The sequence below is a fragment of the Musa acuminata genome, unplaced genomic scaffold (assembly GCF_036884655.1).
Source record: "Musa acuminata AAA Group cultivar baxijiao unplaced genomic scaffold, Cavendish_Baxijiao_AAA HiC_scaffold_1139, whole genome shotgun sequence".
In the NCBI taxonomy this organism is placed as follows: Eukaryota; Viridiplantae; Streptophyta; class Magnoliopsida; order Zingiberales; family Musaceae; genus Musa; species Musa acuminata.
The window spans coordinates 720,374-747,183 of NW_027021351.1; the positions used below are offsets into that span (position 1 = coordinate 720,374).

The following is a 26,810-nucleotide window of genomic DNA, read 5'->3' on the forward strand; positions in this document are numbered from 1 at the left end:
GAGACGAATCAAATGAATCAGAAGATAAAGAGCAAACCAATAAAGACGAAATAGCGAACTACGCTCAAATGCCCTCAACGAAGAGATAAGTAACTCAATCGAAACTCATTTACCTTACAATGAATTACTTAATACTTTTCATTATTTATATGATTATTTTAAATTACTTAGTAAAAAATATAAATTGTTAAAAAAGGATCATGCTTCTCTCTTTAGTAAATTTGAAAAATTAAAAAATGAGCATGATAACCTCTTGTACTAAATATAAAGAGTTAGATTCATACAAAAAAGAAAATATATTATCGCAATAAATTTTAAAAAATTTTAAAATTGATAGCAAATCATTAAGCATGATCCTTGCTAATAAATATTATATATGTAGAAAGAAAGGAATCAATATTGTGAGTAATACTAAAAAAAGCCAACTATATTTGTTAAAGGACCTACATATATATTTCCCTTCAAAATAAATGTAAATCTTACCGTAGATATGGATATTTTACTTATAAATATTTATTTAAGAAGTATGACTTATGTAAATTACTTTGGGTTCCTAAAAGAACCATAAATGACTTTATAGATAGATCTAATCATGAGGGGCCCAAAGTCAAATGGGTACCTAAAGCAAACCCACATTTCTTGTAGAAATATCTACAATCAAAAGCTAGGAGCAAAAATGATATCTTGATAATGGATGGTCAAGGCATATGATTGAAGATTCAAAACACTTCAAGAGCTCACTAATTGAAACTACAATAATAAAGGAAAGATCATTAGAATTAGAATTATTGGTAATAAATCTTTTGATTGAAGATGTTTTATCTTTTAAATGTGTTATACTAGTGATCATTGTCAAGATGAAACTTATTTTTTGATTTAAACGATGATGCATAGCTTTAGCATAAAAGACTAGGGCATGCTTGTTTGAAATCAATCGCATAAATTGAAATAAAAAATGAGAATATGTTTTTCTTAAAAAATTCTCAATCTCTATCTTATTGAGTTTACGTCATAGAGATCCTTAGTGATGAATCTATTTATGTTATTTATGAATCTCTTGAACTAAGAAAGTGATTTTGATGATTTGATAAATTGAATTTGAATAAGTTTTATCTAAATCATGATCTTGATTTCTCGATATTTATAACTTGAGATTTTCTTTATATGAATCAAGATATTTTACTATTTATTCTCATATGATTCTTTTATTTTATTAAAGAGAATATTTATCTAAATAAATCATAATGTTTCTCTTGATTTTTTTATACTCACAACTTGTGATGATGTACTGTGATGTTTGGAACATTGTATACATAAATTGATTTTTCTCTTATATTTCGATACTCCTTTATATTCATGAATTGTATACCTCATCACCAAATTGATTTTTCTTGATATCTTTCATATGATGATTTGAACATTGATATAAAGGGAAAAGAATTACACCATTATTTCCTTCCTTTCTTTTTGACAATGACAAAGGAGGAGAAAGAATAGCTAGCTTGCAAATATCAAAGAAAAATAAAAATTTGCTAGCTTGCACATTTTTCAAAAAGAAGTAAAACTTGCTAGCTTGTATATCTCAAAAGAGAAGTAAAACTTGCTAGCTTGCATATTTTAAGAAGAAACAAAAATTGCTAAACTTATACATCTCAAAAGAAACAAAGAATTGCTAGCTTGCACACCTTAAGAGAAGTAAAAATTGCTAACTTGCACATTTGAAAAACTTGCTAGCTTGCATATTTAAAGTGATGAAAAACTTACTAAATTACTAGCTTGTATGTTTAAAAAAAAAATTGCTAGTTGCACTTTTCTCCTTTTTGTTGATGACAAAGGGGGAGAAAAACTGATGGTTTGAAAATGTTAATGTTTTGGTATCATGGATGTTATACCCAAAGTAATGATGATTTTATATTTTGAAATTATGCATGATGATTAAGAATTATGCATGCAATATTTCAACTTATGATAATGCAAGTAATGTTTATGTTGATATAATATATTGCATATGATCATGATTAAAATTGTTTTAACTGATATTAGAAGGTTATTATTTATTTGAATTCAAGTTTATCTCGATATGGCATATAGATAAGTGGAGTTTAGTTTAAACTCTATCATCAATTAGTTGTCATCATCAAAAAGAGGGAGATTGTTAAATCCCAAATTTTGATGATGAAATCAATTGATGAGTTTATGACATAATTAACATTTGAATAATGCAAGATTAAATTGTTGAATCTCAGATTTTGATAATAAAATCAATTGATAAATTATTGATCTAATCCATATGTTGAGATAAGTGTTGCATGATTAACTACAATAATAAATAAGACATAAAGCAGATATTGGGCTGGAGTTAAAGATCAGATGATATAATGAAGATTCGGACGATGTGTCGGGAGTTCGTCGAGAGTTCATCGGGAGTTCACTGAGAGTTCGTCAGGAGCTCGCTGAAAGTTCGTCGAGTGCACGTTGAGAGTTCATCGGGAGATTCGTCGATAGTTCATCAGGAGTTCGTTGGGAGCTCGCTGAGAGTTCATCGGGAGATTCGTTGAGAGTTCATCGGGAGCTCGCCGAGAGTTCATCGGGATATTCATCGATAGTTCATCGGGAGTTCTCCAAGAGTTCGTTGGAAGTTCGCCGAGAGTTCACCGAGAGTTCATCGGGAGCTTGTTGAGAGTTCGTCGAGTGTTCACCAAAAGCATACCGAGAGTTCACTAGAAGTTTGTCGAAACTTTGCCAAAAGAATAATTGATATACCAGACAAATATTACTTAGTTAAATGTCTTAATTGTTATAGTTAGACCTTGGATTGAGTTAGGATTGGATTGAAAGGTAATTCTACTAACTCGATTAGGGGCCAATTGGGCCCGATTTAGGGCTGAGTTGAGCTGGATGGAAGGCCCACTCAGCCACTTGGAGCCATGCCAAGTGGTGGCACCGCCCAAGGTGGGCGATAGAACAACCTTAGGCTTAGCCTCCCAGGTGGTCTGGGTGGTGGTATCGTCGGCAATTAATGCTACCAAGCGGTGGTACTATCAGAGTACAATCTTCGAGGTTCTGTCAGGCAGTAGTACTGCTAAATATACGATGGTACCACTCAATGTCAGAGTATCAGGCAGTGGTATCACCTAATAATGGTGGTGGTACCGTCAGTACCTTGGAAATCTAGGAAGAGACACTTTTTAGCTCCAATTCTAAAACCTTTGGGGCCTATAAATACCCCACCCCTTTCTACATGAAAGAGTAATAAAAAGAGCTAAAAAATGTGAAAAAAATCTATAAGTATTGGGGGGTAAAAGTGTTGTAAAAGTACTAAGAGTCCTCTTCCTCTTTCTTTAGCTTTGTAATCAGCCAAGAAGATGTGTGAGGCTTGTAAGGGTTATCTCCTAAACCCATGAAAAAGAGAAAGTATTGTAAGAAGGTAGTTGGTCTTCATCTATTGAAGGAAGACTATTAGTGGATGCCGGTAACCTTGACGAAGGAGGAATTGGAAGTGGATGTAGGTCACAATGACCGAACCATTATAAATCCGGTGTGTTCTTTCCTTACTGCTTTCTTTCATTATTTAGTTGCACTCTACACTTTACATTTACTCTAAGTCATTACTTTCATTACTTTCTGATATGGGCTTTGTCGAAATGATGTTATCAAACAAAATTTTTCAAATCAATGTAATTTTTTTTATCGTTGCACTAATTCACACCCCCCCCCCCCCTCTTAGTGTCGTATTGATCCTAACGTAAATTCAATCATGGAAAGATAAATTGATTGAAGTAGGAGAATCATATATTGGGTTGGAGAGTATCATGTTAGGAGATTGAATGTTGGGCCAGAGGACTGGTCGACGTGTTGGCAAAAGGACTTCGTGTCATAAGTTTGGACATCGGGCTAGAAAGATCGGACATTACGCTAAGGAAATCGAATTTTGCAGGAAGTCAACATGCTGATGGATTAAGCAATATGCGAAAGGAGAGGATGATGTACCAAAGGTTTAGACGAAGCACTAGATGAACCAATGATATGTCGGACAACATAGGATTTGTGTTTGTAATCGGTCGTATCTTGATCGAAGTAGTTTAGGTTGTAAATGAGTTGGTTTTGGGTGTAATCATGTCAATTCAATTAGAGGCCTATTGGGCCAGAGTTGGGGCTGATTTGGGCCCATTAGAAGGCTCATTTATGACCCAAAGTTGGGTCAGGTGGTGGCACTGCTAGAACAAACGGTGGAACAACCTATGAGTTGGAACATACGAAGTGTACATTTTCTAAAAGACCCGACGGTAGTACCATGAGTGTTTCATCATTGCATGCATCATGAATATTGAAAGAACCAATTGATCATATCATTGCATGCATCATAAAATCATGCATAATAATTTCAAAAAATAAAATTTCATCATACCATGCATGATCATCATCATAATTTCTCCCCCTTTATCATCAACAAAAAGGAGAAGTGCAACTAGCAAATTTTCAAGCTAGCAATTTAGTAAGATTTACATCAATTTAGAACATGCAAGCTAATAAGTTGACAAGTGCTATTTTTCTTTGAAGTATGAAGGCTAACAAGTTTTGGAGATGTATAAGTTTAGCAATTTTTGCTTCTTTTGATATGTGTAAGCTAGTACTTTTCTCGCAAGATAATAAGTTTCTACTTCTTTGAAATGTGCAACCTAGTAATTTTGATTTCTTTTACAACGTACAAGCTATCAATTTTTGCTTCCTTTTGTAAGCTAGTAAGTTTTTCTTTCCTTGAAATATATAATTTTTCTTTTTTTATATCAATAATTCAATTGAGATATACAAATCATAAATATAAGGCAATTGTACATAATAAAATTTAAGTCATAAATATCAAAAAGTCAAGTGACATATCATAGTTAATTTTAATAAATCTCTTCTTTAGTAAATACTAAGAAGAATCATAGGAGGACAATTAATGAAAAATCATGATTCATAATAAATCTCAATTCATAAATATCTAGTGAAAGAATCAAAAATTGTTTCGATGAATCTCTTCTTTAGTGAAAGGAAAAATCTTGATTCATAGAAAACTTTAAGTTGTAATCAAAAGAATAATCATGATTCATTTGGATAAATTTTTTTTAGTAAATGGTAAAAAAAAACATAAAAATCAAATAAGAAATCTTGATATACAAAAAAATCTCAAGTATCAAATATCGATAAATCAAGATCATGATTAGGATAAAAAATTCTCTATAGCAAAAAGAAACATAGGAGAACTTGATTCATGCATAAGAAATCTTAAGTTATCAAGTTCATGATTCAAAAAAAAATTTCAAGTATCAAGTGTAAGATTTAGATAAAACTCATTCAAATTCAAATCATCAAATTATTAAAATCACTTTCAAGATATTCAAAATGATATAAATAGATTTTTCAATCTCTTCTTGAAAACTCGATAGGATAGAGAATTAAAAAAAAACAAATGCATTCCCTTTTTAGTTTTAATTTGTGTGATGTCCTAGCCTTTTATACAAAAGTATTATATCATTGTTTGAAAATAAAAGGTAATACACAAATCATTAAGATACACATTCTTGCTTCATGTAAGGTGTTAACATGCAATTATCATGATCAATTTTTTAATTTTCAAAATTACTAGAAAGAGAAGCATGATCCTAATCCCACCCCTCACCCCCTCACACACCACCCCCCACACCCCCCCCCCCCCCCCCCCCCTCTTTGTTTTGGCATTTTATATTTCCTTTAACTAATTAAAATCATCAAATAACTCAAGAAATGTATTAAGTAATTTCATAGTAAGATAAAGGAATTTCGGTTGAATCATTTACCTCATCATCGAGAGTCATCAAGGCGTAATTCACCACTTCGTCTTCATCGGTTTGCTACTCATCTTCAAATGCACTTGATTCATCTCATGTTATCTTAAAACTTTCTTTTCTTTGGCAGCACTTCTTTTTAAGTTTATTTTTATTCTTAGATTCTTAATTTATAATTTTTTTAAATTTTTTAATGAAGAGTTCAAAGTCATCGTCACTTGAGCTTTCGCTCGAGTGGTCTTCTTTTGTTCTAAGTGTCAAATTCTTCCTGTTCTTAGAAGGTTGTTCTCATGTTTGTTATATGCCAAATAAGTTATTTCATATGTTATCAATCAACCGATGAGTTTTTCTATTGAAAAATTGTTTAAGTCCTTTACTTCTTGTATTGCTATTACTTTTGGATCCCAACATTTTGGAAGGGATCTTAGAATCTTGTTTACAAGTTCAAGATTAGAAAAACATTTGTCTAAGTGCTTTTAAACTATTGACGGCATCCATAAAATGGGTGTATATATCAACAATAGTTTCGCTTGGCTTTATTCAAAATAATTCAAAATTATGCATCGAAAGATTATTTTTCGATTCTTTAACTCTACTTGTGCCTTCATGTATAATTTCAAGAGTGTGCCAAATATCATGTGCAGTTTTATATAAAAAATATAATTAAACTCATTTTTGTCTAAAGCGCAAAATAAAATATTCATCACTTTAGCATTCAAAGAAAATGTTTTATTCTCCAAATTATTTCATTCATTCATTGGTTTGAAAGACTTTTAAAAACTGTTTTAAAAAATATTCCATAAATCGAAATCCATATAAAGCAAGAAAACTCTCATTCAAGTTTTTCAATACATATAGTCCATCCCATTAAATATATGAGGATGAGTGATAAAAAGACCCTTTTGATTGCCAGCAAAAATCATTTCTCTTGGGTGTTAAACTAAATGAGAAAAACTTGGCTCTGATACGAACTGTTAGGACCGTATCGACACTCAAAGGGAGGGCGTGTGAATTATTGCTTATGTAAAAATTATGTTTATTCAAAAAATTTCATTCGATAAAATCTAGGAAACATGTTTAACTTGAAAGCGTTCGTAAGTATAGTGAATAAGTAAAACAGTTTAGGAGACTATATCTGGGTAGTACCACCACCTAATCTAGTAGTATTACTGCTTGACATAATTTGAGAGACTATGTTTGGGCGGTACCACCGCCTAGCGATGCGACCGCATGACCCTTTTATGGGTGACCGAATGGGACTTCCACTTGGCCCAAAATAGCTCCAACTCAAGCCCAATTGGCCCCTAATTGAGTTAGTAGGGTCCTCCCAAAACCAATTCAATTACAATCATAACTACAATCTAGACACAATCGATTACAAACAGAATACTATGTTGTCCGATATGTTATTGGTTCATCCGGTGCTTTGTCCGATCCTTTCAACGCATCGTCCTCTCTTGCAGCATATTGCCTAATCGGTATGTTGACCTCTGCAACATCTAATCTCCTTGGCGCAATATATGATCTTTCTGGCCGGATGCCTAAACTTATGGCATGAAGTTCTTATGCTGGTATGTCGATCGATCCTTTGGCTTGACGTTTAATCTCTTAACATGTTCTACTTTGGCTCAACATCTGATTCCACTACTTTAACCAATTTGTCTTTCCCTGATTGAAGCTAGTCTTACATCACTTAAATGCATATTAAATCATAATTTTATCAATTGGTTTCATCATCAAAATCTGAGATTCAACAACTGATCTAGGTGATGATTCTAGCAAAGCCACTTCGGTGTTTGCTTGTATTATATCATCCTCTTTTGAAACTATAGCTTTCTTATGTTGTTCATCACTTTTTCAATTCCAAATCTATTACTTATCAAACTTAACATCTCTTGACATCACAATTTTGTTTGTGATAGGATTGTAGAGTTTATAGCCATTGGAATTCTCTGCATAACCTAGCAAAATACAATTCTGACTTTTATTCTCTAGTTTTATTCTTTTTTCTTCTAATATCTTGGTAAATGCAATACTTTCAAAAATTGTTAAATGATAGACTCTTGGTTTTTGCAAGCTCCATACTTCTTCTGATGTAATATTACTAATTCACCTTATAGGAAACCTATTAAGCAAATAAACTACACAAGCAATAGCATCTCTCTAAAATTCTTTAAGAATTTTTCTTTTTTTTTTCTGAGACATTATTTTGTTGAGGTATATATGGCATGATGAATTGACATAAAATCTCATTATTTCTATAAAATCTTTCAAATTTATTTGATACATATTCACCACCCCTATCTGTTCTTAAACGTTTAATCTTACAACCGCTTTATCTTTTAACTAAATCATTAAATTCTTTGACTTTGTTTAAAACTTCTTTCTTTTCTTTTAACATGTAAACCCAAGTTTTATCACTATGATGATCAGTAAAGGTAATAAAATACTAACTTCCTCCAGGTGATACTGGATTGATAGGGCTACAAATATCTTAGTGCACCAAATCAAGTCAATGTCATGCTCTTTTTATTTTTAACTTTGAAAGGCTTTCTTTCTTGCTTACCCATGCATACACTTCAAATAATTTTGTTAGGAGATCAATTCTTAGCATTCCTGTCACCTTATTATACTTCTCTAGAAGTTTCAATGCCTCAAAATTTAAGTTAGCATATCTTAGACGTCATAGTGTAGAAATGTTCTCAATATCAGTTTTAAAATAATTTGATCGATCAAAAATATATAATGTAGTGGAAACATTTTTATATGTGAGATTAATTTTTTATTCTTATGACGAATAGAAAGAGTTGTATCTTTCATCTCATTACAATAACCTTTTTCAAGTAATTACCCCAAGCTAATAATATTAGTTTTTACATCAGGAACATAATAAACATCTTAAATACATAACTCTTTGCCATTATTAAGTCCAAGAAAAAATTTATCTTTACCTATTATTGGTCTTGGAGATAAATCACCAAATATAATATTTCTGGAATAACTTATATACATTTCTGAAAATAACTCTTTGATGTCACATATGTGATTTGAGGGTCTTGTATCTAGATACCATGTGATAGACTAATCTTCTTTCAAATTATTATGTCATTAGCAAACTTGATTTTTGTTCTTTTCTTCCTCAATAAAATTTGTCTTATCACATTGATAGAATTATAATAATATTCATAGGAGTAATGTCTATACTTTTTGTAAATATAGTATTGTATTTCAGACTTTTTATAATTTCTGTCATGTCCATGGCCTCGGCCACATCCTCGACCATAACCTCGGCCTCTTTAGCTAGAATTTTTTCTATTACTTTCATTGTTTGGAGATTCTTGATCGGTCTGATTTATGTCTCCTCTTCCTCTTTGTCCATATTCTTTTTCTCTTTGAGAATTTCATTCATCTTTATTTTTAAGAGTAAGCTTGGTTTATAGTACTTGCTCCATAGTTTTGTCTTCTCCTCTTTTTGTAGTTGAAGGGATCCCATAAGTTGTTCTAAAGATATTTTTATCAAATCTTTATATTCTTCGCTTACAACAATAATAAAATCAAATTTTAGATCTAAAGATATCAGTATTTTTTTTATTACTCTTTGATCACTTATTTGTTGTCATTTCGTCTCATTTGATGAATAATAGAAATGATTTTTGAGAAGTAATTAAAGATAGTTTCAAAAGTACCTTATTGTAATTTTTGAAACTCGACTCGTAAAACTTGTAAACGAAGTTTCTTTATCTCATCAACACTACCAAATACTTTTTGAAGCATTTCCTAAGTCTTTTTTGAAGTATTTGTTAGAGCGATGATCTCGAATATTATATCAACAAGCCCTTAGTAGATCGCGAACAATGTCTTTTTCTCCTTTTTTTCCTTCTATCTTTGAGTTATTTTTTTTGCTTCTGCATTCATTGGTCCTTCTTCTACTAGACTTGGTTCAACAAATTCATCTTCTACTAACTCTCATACATCTTGGGAGCTTAAAAGAACATTCATTTAGATATACCATATATCATAATTTTCTTTTATCAATCTGGAGATATAGAGTTGGATAATACTCGGGGAAGAGATCATAACTTAACCTATGATCTAATACCAAAGTGTTGAACTTGATACAAAGAAGGGATAAAATTATTAAACAAAGAAAGAATAGAACAAGGTTAAATCTTCTATATTTCTCTTGAAAACTCTTTACAATTTTTGAAACTCGACCAATTTATATAGCCCCCAAGATATATTATATTAATTATATTTAAAATAAATTATTCTCTTTTAAGAAATCTTTTCAAGAAATAATAGTCAATTTAATTTATTTAATATATATTTTTTTAATACATTGTGAATTTTTTTTATGATACTTAAACAAATTTAATTCTAACACCGAATATATTTACTATATTGCACTGACAAGTATTATTCCCATTAATTCGAGAGTTCACTTTCTACTTTCCACCCCCTTCCTGTGGAAGAATATTAGTGTCGAACATAAATACTATATTTAGCTCTCGAAAGTACGTATCGAACATAAAATATTATTCCCATCGATTCTTTTGAAGTGTGCCGAAGAAGACTTGCCAATAGCCATGGCTTAGGTTGCCGTGCCTATCGATTAGCTTGCAGTAGGGAGGACAAAGTATCGTCAGCAATCATCGCCTCGATCATCTGTCGTACACAACAAATTGCAAGCAAGCATGGATGCATGTGAAGCTACACAGCTTTTTCCAGCAACCCATCACATCGAGCATAGCGTAAACGCTGTTAGTGAAAAGGATAAGGGAGAAAACTTTGCACTCGTTGGAAGTTACGATGCCAGTAATAGAGGAGATGATCGCAGGTGCCAAAGATAAATAACGTTGGCAACAGCAAAGAGTGCTGTAAAAGATCGGGTTAATGAAAATAACGTTGAAGAAGATTGCTTCGAGGTGACATCATAGAGCCACATTGAGGGGAGAGAAGAATACACGGAAGAGAGAAGAATGGACAGAGAATGAAAACATCAAGAGGATCAATGTACTTATTATTGGTCTGGGAGCTGATATCCTTGAAGAATGAAATATATTCAAATATAAAAATAAGCCTTAAAAATTATGATTTGGTTATTATTTTAAGTACTTCACATATTTTCTGAGTATTGGTGGGAGGAGATCAGGTAAAAACACTTTGAGTGTCTTAGGGTTTCTCCCTAATAAATCTAAAAATAAAAAATTTTATGAGATTGTATAAGTAGATTTATGTCAAAATTTAAAGTTTGTTCATACAGTAATGAATCTGTTTTTTGAATTTATATTGTTCTTTTGGTATAAGGTGTTCCTCATATAAAACTGTATGTCCAAAAAAATCTAAGATAATTAGATATTCAATAAGAATATCATTAGTTGTTTTTATAGGTTTTGTTATGGAAAATTTTGATGTAGGAGATGGTTTCACTCATGAAAAAAAAAAGGGTGAATATATAAATAGGTAATCTTAAAAAAACAAATAATAAAAATTGATAAGAGCATTAGGCAAAGTGTATTTTCTACCATTAGTCACAAAGTGGACAAGAATAGTGACAAAGTTTAGTGAGAGATTAATGAGGTTTATAAATATTTAAATAGACTCTAAAAATTAGAAATTTTGTTAAAAATAAATATTTTATATATCTCTATGTTTTGGTATAGAGAGAATGTAAGAAAATACTTAGTCTTCCTAAGGTTTTTTTTTTTAATAGATATCAAGAGAGGAAGAGAAAAGGTGAAAAAAATTATAAGGTATTTGTGCTTGAGTTTGAGTTACCTTGAATTTAAATTTTATTATCATATGATAAAAAATTAAAATTTTCTCCTTGAACATAGATAAGGAGGATCTAGTTTTTTTTTTTTTGGTAAAATAATATTTTGAGTGTAGTTTCTCTCTCTAGTAAATCTAGAGAGTTGAGATTTGCATGAAACAATATATAATAAGAAGATTTCTTGACTAAGTTAACTAATAATTTTTTATATAATAAAAATTATATAATAAATCTTATATTCATCATTTTATTGTTATTATTATTATTATTTTAATTTAAAAATAAATGATAAAGACGAGATTGTAATGAAGATTTTTACTCCCCCATCACACTTGCCAATGTCAAATTGCAACTTTTTTGTGTATTGACTAAGTCAAGATTTTGATGCCTCGAGGTCCAAGATTGCATGCAGGCCATTGACAATGCGAGGGAGGTGGCGGTGGAAAGATGGTGCAGGGAAAAGTCCAGGTATCATCCACCCTCCATCATCTACTATAGAGCGAGAAGGAGCGCACCATCATGACGACCGACGACCTGCGCTCGGTGGGATGCAGATATGGCGCTTTCTTCCTCTCTCTCTCTCCTCTCCTTCCTGGAAGACGCTGTCGACTGATTAGGCTCGTTCCTTCGATGGCGGATGAATCTGGTCACCGAGCAACGTAAGCCACAGTACCCTGGGAAGGCTCATATGGGCTTACTGTTGCTTTACCTGACCTCTTTATTTCAAGGCTTCTTCTCCACTTGATCAATCCCTTTCTTTCTGTTTCCTTCCTCCCATTTGGTTTGGAGTTGCACAGACAGAGAGAGAGGACGCTAAGTGTGATGCCCCTGAGATTTGAGAACAGGAGTAGAGCGAGAAAGGTCAGTGCAACTTGGAGTAGATCACTAGCTTAGAGAGCTGGCAAATCGGTGGTGGGCAGCGACCGAGGCGATGGGAGGCGTCGACACCTCCTCTCCCTCAGCCACCTCCCTCCGTCTACCGAATTCCCACCTCAGCCTGCACCGCCGTGACCAAGTTGACAACTCCAACAGCAGCGGCAGCAACAACAACAACAACAACCACTCCGACGACGACGCTAACGGCGAGAACTACTCCGCCGGCGCCGTCGACATGGCAGAAGCCGGATCCGCCGGCGGCTTCGGGAGGCGCCCACGCGGCCGGCCGCCCGGGTCAAAGAACAAGCCGAAGCCGCCCGTCATCATCACGCGCGAGAGCGCCGCCGCGCTGCGCTCCCACGTCTTCGAGGTATCTAGCGGCGCCGACATCATGGACGCCGTCGCGGCCTTCGCCCGCCGGCGCCAGCTGGGGGTCGCCGTCCTCAGCGCCAGCGGCGCGGTCACTAATGTGACGCTTCGGCAGCGGGGGCCTCAGCCGGGGGGCACCGTGGTGGCCATCCCCGGCCGGTTCGAGATCCTCTCCCTCTCGGGGGCTTTCCTCCCGACGCCGGCGCTTTCGGACGCCACCGGCCTGACGTTGTTCATGGTCGGAAGGGAGGGCCAGGTGGTTGGCGGGAGCGTGGTGGGGGAGCTGGTGGCGTCCGGCCCGGTGATGATAATAGCAGCCGCGTTCACCAACGCCACCTACGAGCGGCTGCCCCTTCCCGACGCCGAGCTGGATGCAGCAGCGGCGCCGTCGACGGCGGAGCACGGCGCAAGAAGCAATGGCGACGGTGGCGGCAGCTTGTCTGAGGCAGACCCATCGTCCATGTCGCTCTTCGGCCTTCCACCCCATCTTCTGCACGGTGGTCAGCACGATGTGTTCGGCTCCTGGGCTTCGACGGGTCGTCGTCCTCCACCGTCCTAATAGCCTTCTGCTTCAGATGCTAATTCCGCAGCTCATTAGGATCCTGAGGATTAAACTGAAGCCTCAAAATTACTACTGTATTCGTGTGTTTTCATGAACTTTGATTATACAATTAGCTGCAAATTCACAGTTTCAGTACATTTTGATTCAGCTGTGAAGAAGTCTTATGGCAAGAATTAGATGTGGAGAGGGGGTTTCTGTCAATCTTTTCTTCCTTAATACTTTTTCTTTCGGTCGAGTGGGGGGAGTCTCAACTTGGATAAGGGGATAAGATTGTTGTTGGATTGGAGTACATGAAATTTAATTCAATCACTGCTGGTCTTGTCTTTTCTCTCCATGGAAAAAAGGAGCCAATGGAGAAAGTGACATTCTTTTGGTTTATATTAAGTTAGATGACGGATATGAGTCTTTTCTAAGGAATATATATATATATATTTTTAGTCTTGTCTTTTCTAAGGAATATATATATCTATATATATATATATATATAGTTAGTCTTTATGATCGATCATAGAAGCTCTCATCAATCGATTTTAACCATATGATGCCCCACTATTTGACATAAATAAATAAACAAATATATTTGATTTTTTTTTTCCTTCTTGTTTAGTTAGTATTTAATATTTAAAGTTTTATCCAATAAATAATTAAAAGTCTCGATAGAGAAAGAATGGGTCGCAGTGACCGATCAAACGTGACAAATGTTCCACATTAACAATAAAGATGGATCCATCCTTAATTGCAAAAGTTGACCTTCAGCTCTCTGATATCCAAACAAACACTAATGGTCAGAATTCATTTTGAACGCTAAAACTCTCTTAGGATTTTTCTATTGAAGGAATCTTATCCAACACATTCATAATAATTTTTAAATTAAAACTAAATAAATCATTCAATGAATTTGTGATGAAGATCAAAATATCATCGTATTATTACGATGATCCAAGAGGATAAAAGAAAATTTAAATTATTATATCGGAGCTAATATGAGCTTAAAAGTTCATGAAGAACTTATCCTACATATATTTTATTTATTATTAAATTATAATAAAATTTAAATATAAAAATATATTTATATTGAGCTTTGAGCTTGAACGAGTCATTAAAACGGATGCCATGCATATATCTTAAATTATATATTTATATCCTATCCACTGGGAGTATCTAATATTAATGTAGGGATAAACAATTTTGCTCCTGAATCTCTATCTATTACACTTCTAAAAAGAGATATATTATAATTTTTTTAATTTTCTAAGACCTAAATATAAATATAAAAATATTAGGGATTAAATTATAAAAGAGAAAAATAATAAGGTTTTTTTGCTCATCGCCTACTTTTTCCTCCACCTTCGTTGCCTCTCTTACAAGGAAATTAGAGAAAAAAATGTGAAAAAAAATAAAGAAGACACGGGAGAAAGGAGAGAGAGAGAGAGAGAGAGAGGACATGAAGAGAATCTAGGGAGAAAGCTCGGACTGTGAGATTACATGGAAAAAAATAAGAAAAAAAAAAAAAAAAAGGGAAGAAGCAAAGGAAGAGAAGAGAGGAGGAAAAAAAGGAAGAATAGAGGAGAAAAGGAGGGAAAAGATCTCGGAATTGATGAAGCCAATTGAAGTCAAAAACGAGCCAAGCTCGGTATACCAAGCCCTTGGAGCTTGACGAAGTCTATAAATAGCTTTTTGAAGTTTGCAGATATGCCTCGGATACTGAGGATGAACGAAACCAGGAGGTTATTGCATAAAGACATCTTCAATAAGTGACCCATGTAAAAAGGCATTATTAACATCCAATTGTCGTATATGTCAGCCCTTTGAGATGACCAAACTCAGGATAAGATGGATTGTTGTGGGTTTAATAATGAGACTAAATGTCTCTATGAAGTCAACACCAGGTCGTTGATAAAACCCTTTGGCAACTATACGTGCTTTATATCTAGCAATGGATCCATCTGGGTTCCGCTTAATTTGAAAGACCCATTTACATCCGATGATATTTTGTGTGTAATGAAATGGTACTAAGGTCCATGTAGAGTTATAGAGGAGAGCATCATATTCGTCACACATGACTTTACGCTAATGAGAAGATTTTTGAGCTTGAGTGATTGTAGTGGGTTCATTGGCCTTAGTGGAAGAACTTGTTATAGCATGTAAGTCAAGGACTTAACATGGTTTGAAAGTACTACTTTTGGAGCGTGTTGTCATTGGATGTCTAGGGGGGATGGAAGTGGTAGATTGTGTTGGTGGTATAGTCCAGGGCGAGTCACTGTCATGGACCAGGCCAACCGTCGGCACGACAATGTCACTAGGTCTAGGAGAATGTAAAGTTAGTAGCAATATTACCGAGGGTATTATTTCATTAATAGGGGAAACTTATGAGGAAGGGAGTGGAGAAATAGAGGGAGTGAGAAGCTGTTGAATTGGAGTAATAGTAGTATGCAGATCTTGAGGGTAAGGACTGGATGGTGTCATTGGAGGTTCGTGTGATGAGATCGGAGGGATATTCCAGTGATGTATGTTTATCGGAGTAACCTACATAGTAGGATTGTTTTGAAAAGGAAAGATAGACTCCTCAAAAACAGTTAAAAAACTTTGAGTTTATGAAGGTTTGGAAGCTTGTGGAATAATTTTTCAAATGGTGATTGATATTGTAAGATTGGAGTGAGCATACGATTAATGAGATAATGAGATAAACTACAGTTTGAAAAGCTACTAACCAAAAAGGTGGTGGCATGGATGCTTGATATAGAAGGGAGAGACCAGTTTCAACGATATGCCGATGTTTGCATTCGACGGAGCCAACTAATTGGGGAGTATGTGGGGGTGACTTGAGGTGTTGTATACCAAAAGCGGAGAGATAGGATGTGAGGGCTTGATATTCGCCTCCGCCATCAGAGTAAACTGTTTTAATGGAAGATTGAAAAAAATTCTCGACCAATTTCCGAAAGTTGGTAAATACTATGAAAACATCAGACTTATGGTGAAGAGGATATAACCATGTATACTTAGTAAAATAGTCTACAAAAAGACATAAAATTGAAACTTGTCAAAAGAAGGAATTGGGGCAGGGCCCCACACATCGGTATAAATGATTTCAAATGGTTTAGAGCAAGAAATGGAGGTTGTCCTAAAAGGGAATTTATGACTTTTATTGTAAAGACAAGCATCACAATGATTGACAGTGCTGTTGATTTTCAAGATAGGAAGAGAATAACGAGAAAGTAATTTTTACTGGATAAAAGAGGAGGGATGACCAAGACGGCGATGTCATACATCAATCGGAGCTGCGACTAAAGAGTGAGCAGTAGGTAGGATAATTTACGAAGCGGATGGCCACTCATAAATGTTGTCTTTGTTCTGGCCCTGGACTAAAGATGCCCCCGTGCTCAAATCCTTGACAAGAAAAAAGTTAGGAAAAAATTCAATAGAGGTATTATTTTGTTTACAGAATCAAGAAACGGAAATGAGGTTTTTTTTAATGTGAGGCGTACACAGAACATCATCGAGTGTAAAAGTTATGGTAATTGAACTAAGCGTTGAGGAACCAGAATGAGTAATAGGAATTCTTTTACCGTCACCGATGATGATATCTTCATTTCCGTCATAGTTATTGTGGATGGAAAAGTTTTCAAGATTAGAGGTGATGTGATGAGAGGCGCCTGAGTCCACAATTCAATTAGGTTAGATAGGAGTTAGAGTAGCCATGAAATTCGCTTGAGGCCAGTGTGATGGAGCAGGAAGTCTAGGGCGAGACCGACAGACTTTCGCGGAGTGTCCGACTTTATCACATAGTTAACAAATGACTCTTTGGTAGCTTGTGAAGTCAGGACGCGACGACTGAGGATTATGAAAGTTACCACCTTGATATGGATAAGAGAGGTTTGGTCTGGGCCCCATAAGGCTAGGAGGCAGCTTAGCCAGATCGTTGTTGACATGCTCATTGTACTGGTTGCTCTTCCTCTTGGATTTTTGATTGACCTGAGCTGTAATAGGTGGTCCGGGCAACCTATCATCACACTTCAAGTACGTCTCATTATCAATAAACTTATCATAAAGTTCTTCGAATGATATTGGTGAGTCGCGTGCCCGAAGTGCTGTTGTCAGTTCTTTGTACTCGCCTCCTAGGCCATTGAGGGTATGTATTAGGACTTCTTCATTACTGAGAGAATGACCTATCAAAGCTAAGTCATCGATGATAACTTTGATATGTTATAGATAATCAGTAATAGTACTTCCCTCTTGTTTCGTTTTCATCAGATTGGAGAGAAGTCTGAGCATGCGAGTACACGAGCGATTTGCCAAAGTTGTTTGTAACTTGCACCATGCTTCTGCAGTAGTCGTACATGAGGATATCAGCGGGGCAATGGATCTAACAACGGAAGTTTGAATAGCTTGGAGGATGAGGCGATCTTGACGTAACCATAGTTTGTGGGTTGGATTTGGCATTGGATTGGGTTCGCCTAGGATGTTGATCATTTCATGTGGACACTGGAGAGTGCCATCAATGTAACCTAAAAGATCATAGCCAAATAAAAGATTAGAAAGTTGTGCCCGTCAAGATGCGTAGTTGCCGCCTTTGGATAATTTGAAGGGAATGAGTGTTGCAACATTGATGGTGATAAGACTTTGAGAAGTGCTCAGAGTCCCTACAAAAACAGGGACAGGAATATCGGAGGAGGAAAATGAAGACATCCTAGATATTTTGTGGTGGTTTAAGTGATCTTTACAGAAGATGTAAAGATATAGGAGGGAGGGAGGAGGAGGAGAAAAGCAGATCAATGCACTGCAGAGGAGGCTACAGCGATGAACTGCAAAGGAGGCTATAGCGATGAACTATAGAGGAGGCTGAAGTGATGAACTACAGAGGAGGCTATAGCGATGAACTACATAGGAGGCTGCAGCGATGCACTGTAAAGGAGGCTGCAGCGATGCACTGTAGAGGAGGTTACAGCGATGCAGCGATGCACTGCAAAGGAGGCTGCAGCGATGCACTACAGAGGAGGCTGCAGCGATGGGCGAGGAAGTTGCAGAGGAGGCTGCAATGATGCAATGCAGAGGAGGCTGCAACGATGCACTACAGAGGAGGCTGCAGCAATGCAAGTGTTAGGATCGGAGCAGCACTAAGAGGGGGGGTGAATTAGTACAGCGGATTAAAACTTGTATGTTTGAAAATGATTTCTTAAATGCATAGATATTTTAATTCAACAATGAGTAGCTCGAGTAAAGTGAGAAGATGAAAACCGAAAGCTTTGTTACTATGTAATAATGGTTTCAAAAAGATAAATACTCACACGTTCAAGGGACACACCAATTTAAAGTGGTTTGGTCAAAATGACCTACATCCACTTGCGAAGCCTTCTTCGATGAGGCTCCTAACTTCCACTGGCAAATCACTTTGAAGGGGAAGGACAAATACCCCTCTTACAACCTTTCACAAGTGGTTCACACTCTTACAAATTTTCAATGAGAAAGAAGGAGGTGAATACTCAAGCAATTGAAAACAAGACTTGCTAAAGACTTTGCTAAGGCTTTATCTCAATCTCTAACTTCTCAAAGGTTGTATTCTCTGCTGAGAATTGAGGGGTATTTATAGACCCTAAGAGGATTCAAATTTGGGCTCCAAATTTTGAATTCTCTTGGGTTCCTGATGCTGGCGGTGCCATTGCCTGTTAGTGGCGGTGCCACCGCCCGTTAGTGTTTGACACTGACGGTGTACTGGCGGTGCCACTGCCCAGTCCGACGGTGCTACCGCTGGACCTCTCGGGTGCTGGGCGGTGCCACCACCCAGTCTGGCGGTACCATCGCCCGATCCTCGGGTTCTGGGCGGTGCCACCGCCCAGTTCGGCGGTTCCACCGCCCGGTCCTATGGGTCACTAGATGGGCTTCAAATCTGGCCCAAACTAGGTAATATCGGGCCCAGTTGGCCCCTAACTAGGATATAGGATTATCCCTTAATCCTAACCCTAATTGCATGTAAACTACACAATTGAAAACATAGTCCTAAGTAAGTTTTCAACCGGCAAACGTCGAGTCTCCTTCCGGCGAGCTTTTCGACAATCTTCCGGCGAACTTCTGATACACCCTCGGATTTCTTCCGGCGGACTCCTAGCAGGCTCTCGATCTTGTGGCGAGTTCAGCGAGTAGCCGAGCCTTCTCGGTGATCTCTGTGAACCTCCGACAATTTCTTCGGCGGACTTCCCAAAGTCCCCGATTTCTTCTCGGTTGGTTCCGGCAACATCTCTGACGAATCTTCGGACTCTCGAACACCCATCGAACTGGACTCCGGTAGACTTGCTTTATGTCTTTAAGTTATCCTAGTTAATCCTACACATGTAAAACAAAAGTTCGATCTAGACAATTACTCCTAAGCAATTAATCAAGTTGTCTGGCATGTCATTGGTTCCTCGACGCTTCGTTCGATTTTTCAGCGTATCGTCCTCTCTTGCGGTCTATTGTCCAATCGGCCAGTTGACTCCACAACTCCGATATCCTTAGCGCAATACCCGCTCTTCTTGGCCCGATGCCCGAATCCATGGCCCGAACCCTTCTGCCGATATGTCGACCGATCCACCGACCCGACGTCCAATCTTCTGACATGTTCCTCTGGCACAACATGATTTTCTTGCTTTAACTATCTTATCTTGATCGAAGCATCCTGCGTCACTCAAAACATAGATTAAATTATAAACACATATCAAGTGGTTTCATCATCAAAATACGAGATTCAACAAGCTGCTGAAGTTTGTTGTGGTAGTAAAGATTGCTGTGGCAGAGAAATTGTTGCGGCAGAGGGAAATGGCTACAGATGGAAGTTGTAAAAACTATAATCGTTCTTGTTGCCGCAGGAAGGCAGTGATGGCTGTGGCGGGAGGTGACTGCTTTGTTGCTTTGGATTAATGTTGCCGAGGTGCGGTGAAGTAGAGGAATGATAGGTGGCTGCTAGCTCAAGCAGGAGAACACTGCGAAACAAGGTAAGCAGTGTCGGCGTTGAGCACCTCGACGAGGTTGTGCAGCAAGGATGGCGGCAGTAGCACTTCTTGCTCGAGTGAGATGTGAGAACGAGGAGGAGAGGTCACTGGCCGGGGAGCAGTTGCGAGGACGGCGACCACCACGATATTGTAGGCGAGGTTCTTGTAAGGGCAGGAGGTGGCTGAGCAGTCTCCGACTCCGGAACAGGAAGTAGCGGCGTCGGAGGAGAGGTAAGCAGTAGCACTGCCCTTTCCAACTGAACAGAAAAGATGAGCAGTAAAAGGCTTCGGCAGAGCTGCCTATATCCGTAAGGAAGAAGGCTTTGATACCATGTTAAGAATTAAATGAAAATGATAGAAAGATAGAAATTATAGAAGAAACTACGAAATGTATGAGAAGTAAAAGAAGGGAAAGGATCTCAGGGAAGGAGAGAAGAAGAAAGGAAAGAAAAGAAAAGAAAAAAAAAGAAAGAAAAAAAGAGGAGATTGGCTTATGGCGTGGAAAAGAAAGAAAGAAAGGAGAAAAACAAGAAGAGAAACGAAAAAAAAACGGAAGAAAATAAAAGAAAGAAAGAGAAAATTAGTAAAAAATAAAAGAAAAGTAAGAAAAATGTATTAAGGGCTCGTTTTGATATCAAATGGATTTAGATCAAGTCTAAGAAAATTAGAATATGTATGATTTTGAGACTTTTATATTCTTATTAATTAAATATGTCTTGGATTATAGATTGAGAAATCTTTGATATGTATCTTATTAATTATATAAGAAAAGAAAAGGAAAGATCAGACATCTTATATCTTGAATATTATATCGAAGATTTGTGATCATGATAAATATTTGATGACTTCGTATAGTTTATTTTTAAAAATATTAATGTATGTGTTTGATATTTATAAATACTTTTATTATTTAAAAATATTATAAAAAATTATTTATAATTTAAGAAATAGATTGGTATGTTGTTTTTCATGACAATTGTTTAGTTAGTATAACTATGATTTAAACCCAATAAATGGGGGTTATATATAATGTCCGAGTCTTATACACATTAAATCATAATTAGTATATCAATAAAAAGATAAATAATATGTATATATTATCCGCACTTAGTAATATGATTTATGATATCTATGATTTATAAATATGATAAATGATATGCTAATGTTTCCAACATTTAAGATTTAAGTACATATTTTCTAAAAATATCATTCTTAGTATTATACCGATTAAGTGTGCATAAGCATTAATTGAATAATAAAAAATTAAACAAAGATGTAAATTTGTGACATTTTAATTTTCTACTCTTAGTTCTTAGTACTCTTAGTACTAATAATAAGCATTAATTCTTAGTACTCTTAGTTCCATTAATATCTTACATGCATGAATGAAGTTTCTTGTCATATTTTAAATTTCATTACTACAATCAATATAAATATAGTGAAAAGTAGACAATCTTAAAACTAAAATATATTAACTTACTAAACAAAATTAATAGGGTTTCCGCCTGTATAGAATGTTTTTGATACATGTACATAATTATAACATCTAACTAAGAGAAAATCAAAACATAACATGACTAAAATTTATACATATAAAATACCCATAGCTATCATCTATATCTACGTTAGCATGAGTATACACATGGTCACTTTCCTTTCTAATCACTTGGATAGGGTGCTGTTGAATCTTGGATTTTGATGATAAAATTAATTGATGAATTTATGATCTAATATATGTTGGATGGTTAATAATTCCTGATTATCAGACAACGATTCCGATGTCCTAGTGGTGTACTTAGTCCTTAGACTTAAGACACCAAGGATGTCTTGTATAAGTACTCTATTCTTTAATACCAGACTTATAGGCCTCGAAGTTCTAAATCTAATACAAACGGTCATCATGAGTGGCAATCAACCTTACGATGACTATTGAGTGTCGATAAAAGATTATTCACTCTCGGTGTCGTGAGAGAAATATCCCATGTGTTCTTGCTCAGACAAATCCCTAGCTAAGGTCATTCGGATTGAGAGAGAAAGAGTTCTTTGGAAGAATCTAATTAGAGCGAGACTCGTATAGAAATTGTATAGGCCTAATAGCACCATGACTGATATACGATCTCTGGGATATTAGATGGATGAGGAACTATAGGTACATGATAACTGAGGACAGACAGGTCTAATAGATTGGATTCCTCTGTATCGTTTGGGGACTGCGGCATAGTGGCCTAGTACGTCCGCAGTCGAGTGAATTATTATGGAAATAAGAATCCACTAAGCCAAAAAGAGTTCTGATAGGTATAACTCATGGCCAGCTCAATATTGGGCCTAAAAAGTCATACACATATGGTAGGCACTACGACGAGAAAAGGTTCGAATATGAGATATCTGTCAGAGCCTCTATCTTATTGGATATCCATAAGCCCCTGAATTATTGGATCTTATGGATGAGATCAAATAACAGGAAATGAGAGATTATTTGATAGAGATCCACTAATCTAAGAGGCTTGGATAGTTGGATGGAGATTCAATACCCAATAAGATAGGATCCATTATGGTTAAGTTGACAGGGGACCTCTATAAATAGGAGAGAACCAAAGGTTCATAGGCTAGAGCCTCTCTTGGTTGCCACCTCCTATTCTCCTCTCCCCCTCTCCTCCTTAGATAGCAGGCTTGGAGGTTTGAGGAGCGTTGTTGCAGCCTTGTTGTGTGGTTCACTGCTAGAGAGGAGGGCGCCTAACCTCCTTCATCCACTCCTACATATTTATAGGGATTCAGGGATATACAATCTCCCTAGATAAAACACTATCTCACATGTGTTGAATCTTCGATTTTGATAATGAAACCAATTGATAGTGTTTATGATTTGATCTATGTTTTGAGTGACGCAGAAAGCTTCGATCAAGGAGAGATAATTAAAGTAGGAAGAATCATGTTGGGCCGGAGTAGAACATGTCAGAAGATTAGACGTCGAGCTAGAGGATCGATCAACGTATCGGCAGAAGACTTCGGGCTATGGGTTCAGTCATCGGGCCAAGAAGAGTCGAAATTGTGCTAAGGAAATCAGAGTTGTAGAGGTCAACTGGCCAATTGGGGAATAGGCCGCAAGAGAGGATGATGCGCCGAAGAATCAAACGAAACGTCGATGAACCAATAACATGCCGGACAATATTTGATTCAAGCTTTGTAATAATTATCTAGATCGAAGTAGGTTTTAAGTATGCAGGATTAACTATAATAGCGATTAAGGCATAAAGCAGTCCTAGAGTCAATAACGAGATTTCATTGGGAGTTCGAGAGTTCGTCAGAAGCTGTGCCAGAATTAACCGAGAAGTCCAAGAGTTTACCAAAAAAAGCTCATCAGAACTCTTCCAAGAAGATCTTCGTGAAGTCTAGGAGCTTGCCGGGGATCTGTTGGAACATTGCCGAAAGATCGTTAGAAGTTCGTCGGAAGCTTGCCGGAAGAAACCTAGACTTACCAGACTTATTTAGCTTAGTATATGCCTTAAAATTCATAGTTAACACATAATTGGGTTAGAATTGAGCCAACTCAATTAGGGGTCAATTGGGCCTAAGTTTGGGCTATGTTGGGCCAAGTGAAAAGGCTCAACAGTGACCCAACAGGTGGAACCATCATAGCACAGTCCCCGAGACTATGTCAGGCAGTGGTACCGCCTAAACATAGTCTCTGAGAGACTGTTAGGCGGTGGTATCACCAAACTGGGCGGTGGTACCACCCAGTGGCAGGGTGTCAGGTAGTGGTACCACCCAGTGTTAGTGCTGCAAGCGGTGGTATCGCCAGGACCCAGGATGAGACCTTTTTAGGCTCCAAGTTTGAACCCACTTGAGGCTTATAAATGCCCCTCTCATCCTTGGTTAACAAATACAAGAATTGAGAGCAAAAAAGGAAGAAAACATTATTGTAATCTTATGTGAACTCTTCTCAAACTCTTAAGTATTATTCTTGTTTAAGAGAGGAGTGAAGGGGGTTGTAAAGGTTCTCTCCTGAACCTATAAAAAGGAGAATCGAGTTGTAAGGGTAGTTGATCTTCACCCATTGAAGGAAGAACGTTAGTGGATACTGGTGGCCTCGACGGAAGGGGAATCAGCGGAGTGGATATAGGTCACGATGACCAAACCACTATAAAACTCGGTTTGCATTTTCATTCTTGCAATTTATCTTAACTGTAAACTACCTTACCTACTTATTGCTTTCACTATGCTTACAAACAAGATTTGAAGTTATCTTTTCGAGATCGATTTTTATTGAACCAAAGAATTTTTGAACCGACGTGATTTTTATCCGCTGCACTAATTCACCCCCCCTCTTAATGTTGACTCAATCCTAACAGTTGGTATCAGAGCCACATCTTTCTCATTTGGTTTAACACCTAAGAGAAATGACTCTTTTTTACTTTTAAGAAGGCTTTTATATCATTCATCCTCCCATGTTCAATGGGATAGACTATACAAAAATGAATTCAATCGGATTTCTACTTGCGAAATGACTTTTGAGATTTGGCACACACTCAAAATCACACATGAAGGCACAAGTAGGGTAAAAGATTCTAAAGTTAATCTTTTAATGTATGATTTTGAATTATTTTGAATGAAGCCAAGCAAAACCATTGTTGACATGTACACCCGTTTTACAGATGCCATCAATGGCTTAAAAGTTCTTGGCAAATGTTTTTCGAATTTTGAACTTGTTAATAAAGTTTTATGATCTCTTTCTAAAAATTGGGACCTTAAAGTAACGATAATTCAAGAGGCTAAGGATTTGAACTATTTTCCGATTAAAAAACTTATTGGGTCGTTGATGACCTATGAAATGAGTTGTATGATACATAATGAATATGATAACTACATTCCAAAGAACATGAAGGATTTGACACTTAGAACTCAAGAAGACCACTCGAGCGAAAGCTCAAGTGATGATGACTTTGAACTCTTAACAATAAAGCTTAAAAAGTTTATGAAACAAGAATCAAAAAATGAAAACAAACTTAATAAGAACACAACTACTTGCTATGAACGTAAGAAGCTGGGTCACTCCAAAGATGAGTACATAAAACCGAAGAAGAAGTTATCAAAGGACGAATCGAGCAGGACCCATGAGATCGAGACGGATGATCGCGATGCATGGAGATGCATCGAGATGCTGGTGGAACCGATGAGGACAAGATGGATGATCACAAGGCATGGAGATGCATCATTGCACAAATAGATCTTGATGTGAGTGATTAGGCCCACTAGCTCAAGCCTGATCATATTAGATTGTGGTCCATGATCATCTAGTGTGATTGCTCATGTGATGTGTGATTGCTTATACACCTACTAGATATGTATATATATTTACATACGATATAGATATATATTAAATATGTATGAGTGTAACATGTCATATTAGGAGACTAAATCAAAATTTTCTCTCTCGAAAATATTAAGTCGGTAAATATGAGGTAATTATATTGACCCACGTGGCCTTCCATCGTTATAGGTAGGAACCGATTCTCAATATAGGTTGAGTTGGTTGAGTCCCTCGAAGCTCACCTATATCACGATTCGTTATCTTGCCTATGACATAGAGATGTCATTGGTGACCTAAGGGCATAGTATGCTTGGTCGAGTCCCTCGGGGGTATATCATCAAATCAGACTCATCTTGTAACGATGGTGTTGACTTAACTGAATATCATGGTTGGTCGAGTCCCTCAAGACCATGGTGGTTCGAAGGCCGAACAAGATGGGAATCACAAGGAATTGTGATCGACAAGAGTTGCCTACCTTTTAGGCTCAGTAAGATTAGTCGAGTCCCTCAAGGTTATACTAAAACGCTGATTGGATCCCGATCTACACTAGAAGTTTGCTAGAGACTTCCGTTTCACATGTTGAGGGTGTCGCATGACTCACCAGAAAAATAGAGAGAGTAGATTAAGATAGAAGTCTATATCTTATTTGTTTATTTTTCTATAAAATTTGTATGTTATTTATTTCTACTACATCTTTATTTTCAGAAAATATCGTTTATAAATCCCTTACATGGTATACTTGATGCCAACTGCTTCACTGATTTGAATTATATGGATTAGCTCTGCAACTTAAGAATTATTCTCACGACAGAAAAAATCGTGTACGTTATTGATATAATGATGCATATACCCGAGGAATAGGCAAGAGAGGATGAGATCACTCGCTACGTGAAATACATAAATTGACTCCACTCTTGCTCAGTGTTACATATTGGGCTCCATGACTCCTGAGTTACAAAGACAACATGAAAAAATGGATGCTAAATCCATTATCCTATATGTTTGCAAATTGTTTAAGGAACAGGGAAGGACTCAGCGATATGAGATATCCAAGAGCATCTTCCGTGCTAGGATGACTAAGGGGACATCGGTTCAGAACCATGTCCTAAAGATGATTAAGTGGATAGAGAAACTCATAGGTCTATGAATA

At 36.5% G+C, this 26,810-nt stretch overlaps 1 protein-coding gene across 1 annotated transcript; it reads left to right on the top strand.

The window, feature by feature from the left end:
- Positions 1 to 12,015: 12,015 nt before the first annotated feature.
- On the top strand, positions 12,016 to 13,591 carry LOC103999793 (AT-hook motif nuclear-localized protein 23). Its single transcript, XM_009421651.3, has one exon. The coding sequence runs from the start codon at positions 12,515 to 12,517 to the stop codon at positions 13,385 to 13,387; it is 873 nt and encodes a 290-aa protein (XP_009419926.2). The 5' UTR covers positions 12,016 to 12,514; the 3' UTR covers positions 13,388 to 13,591.
- The last annotated feature ends 13,219 nt before the right edge of the window (positions 13,592 to 26,810 follow it).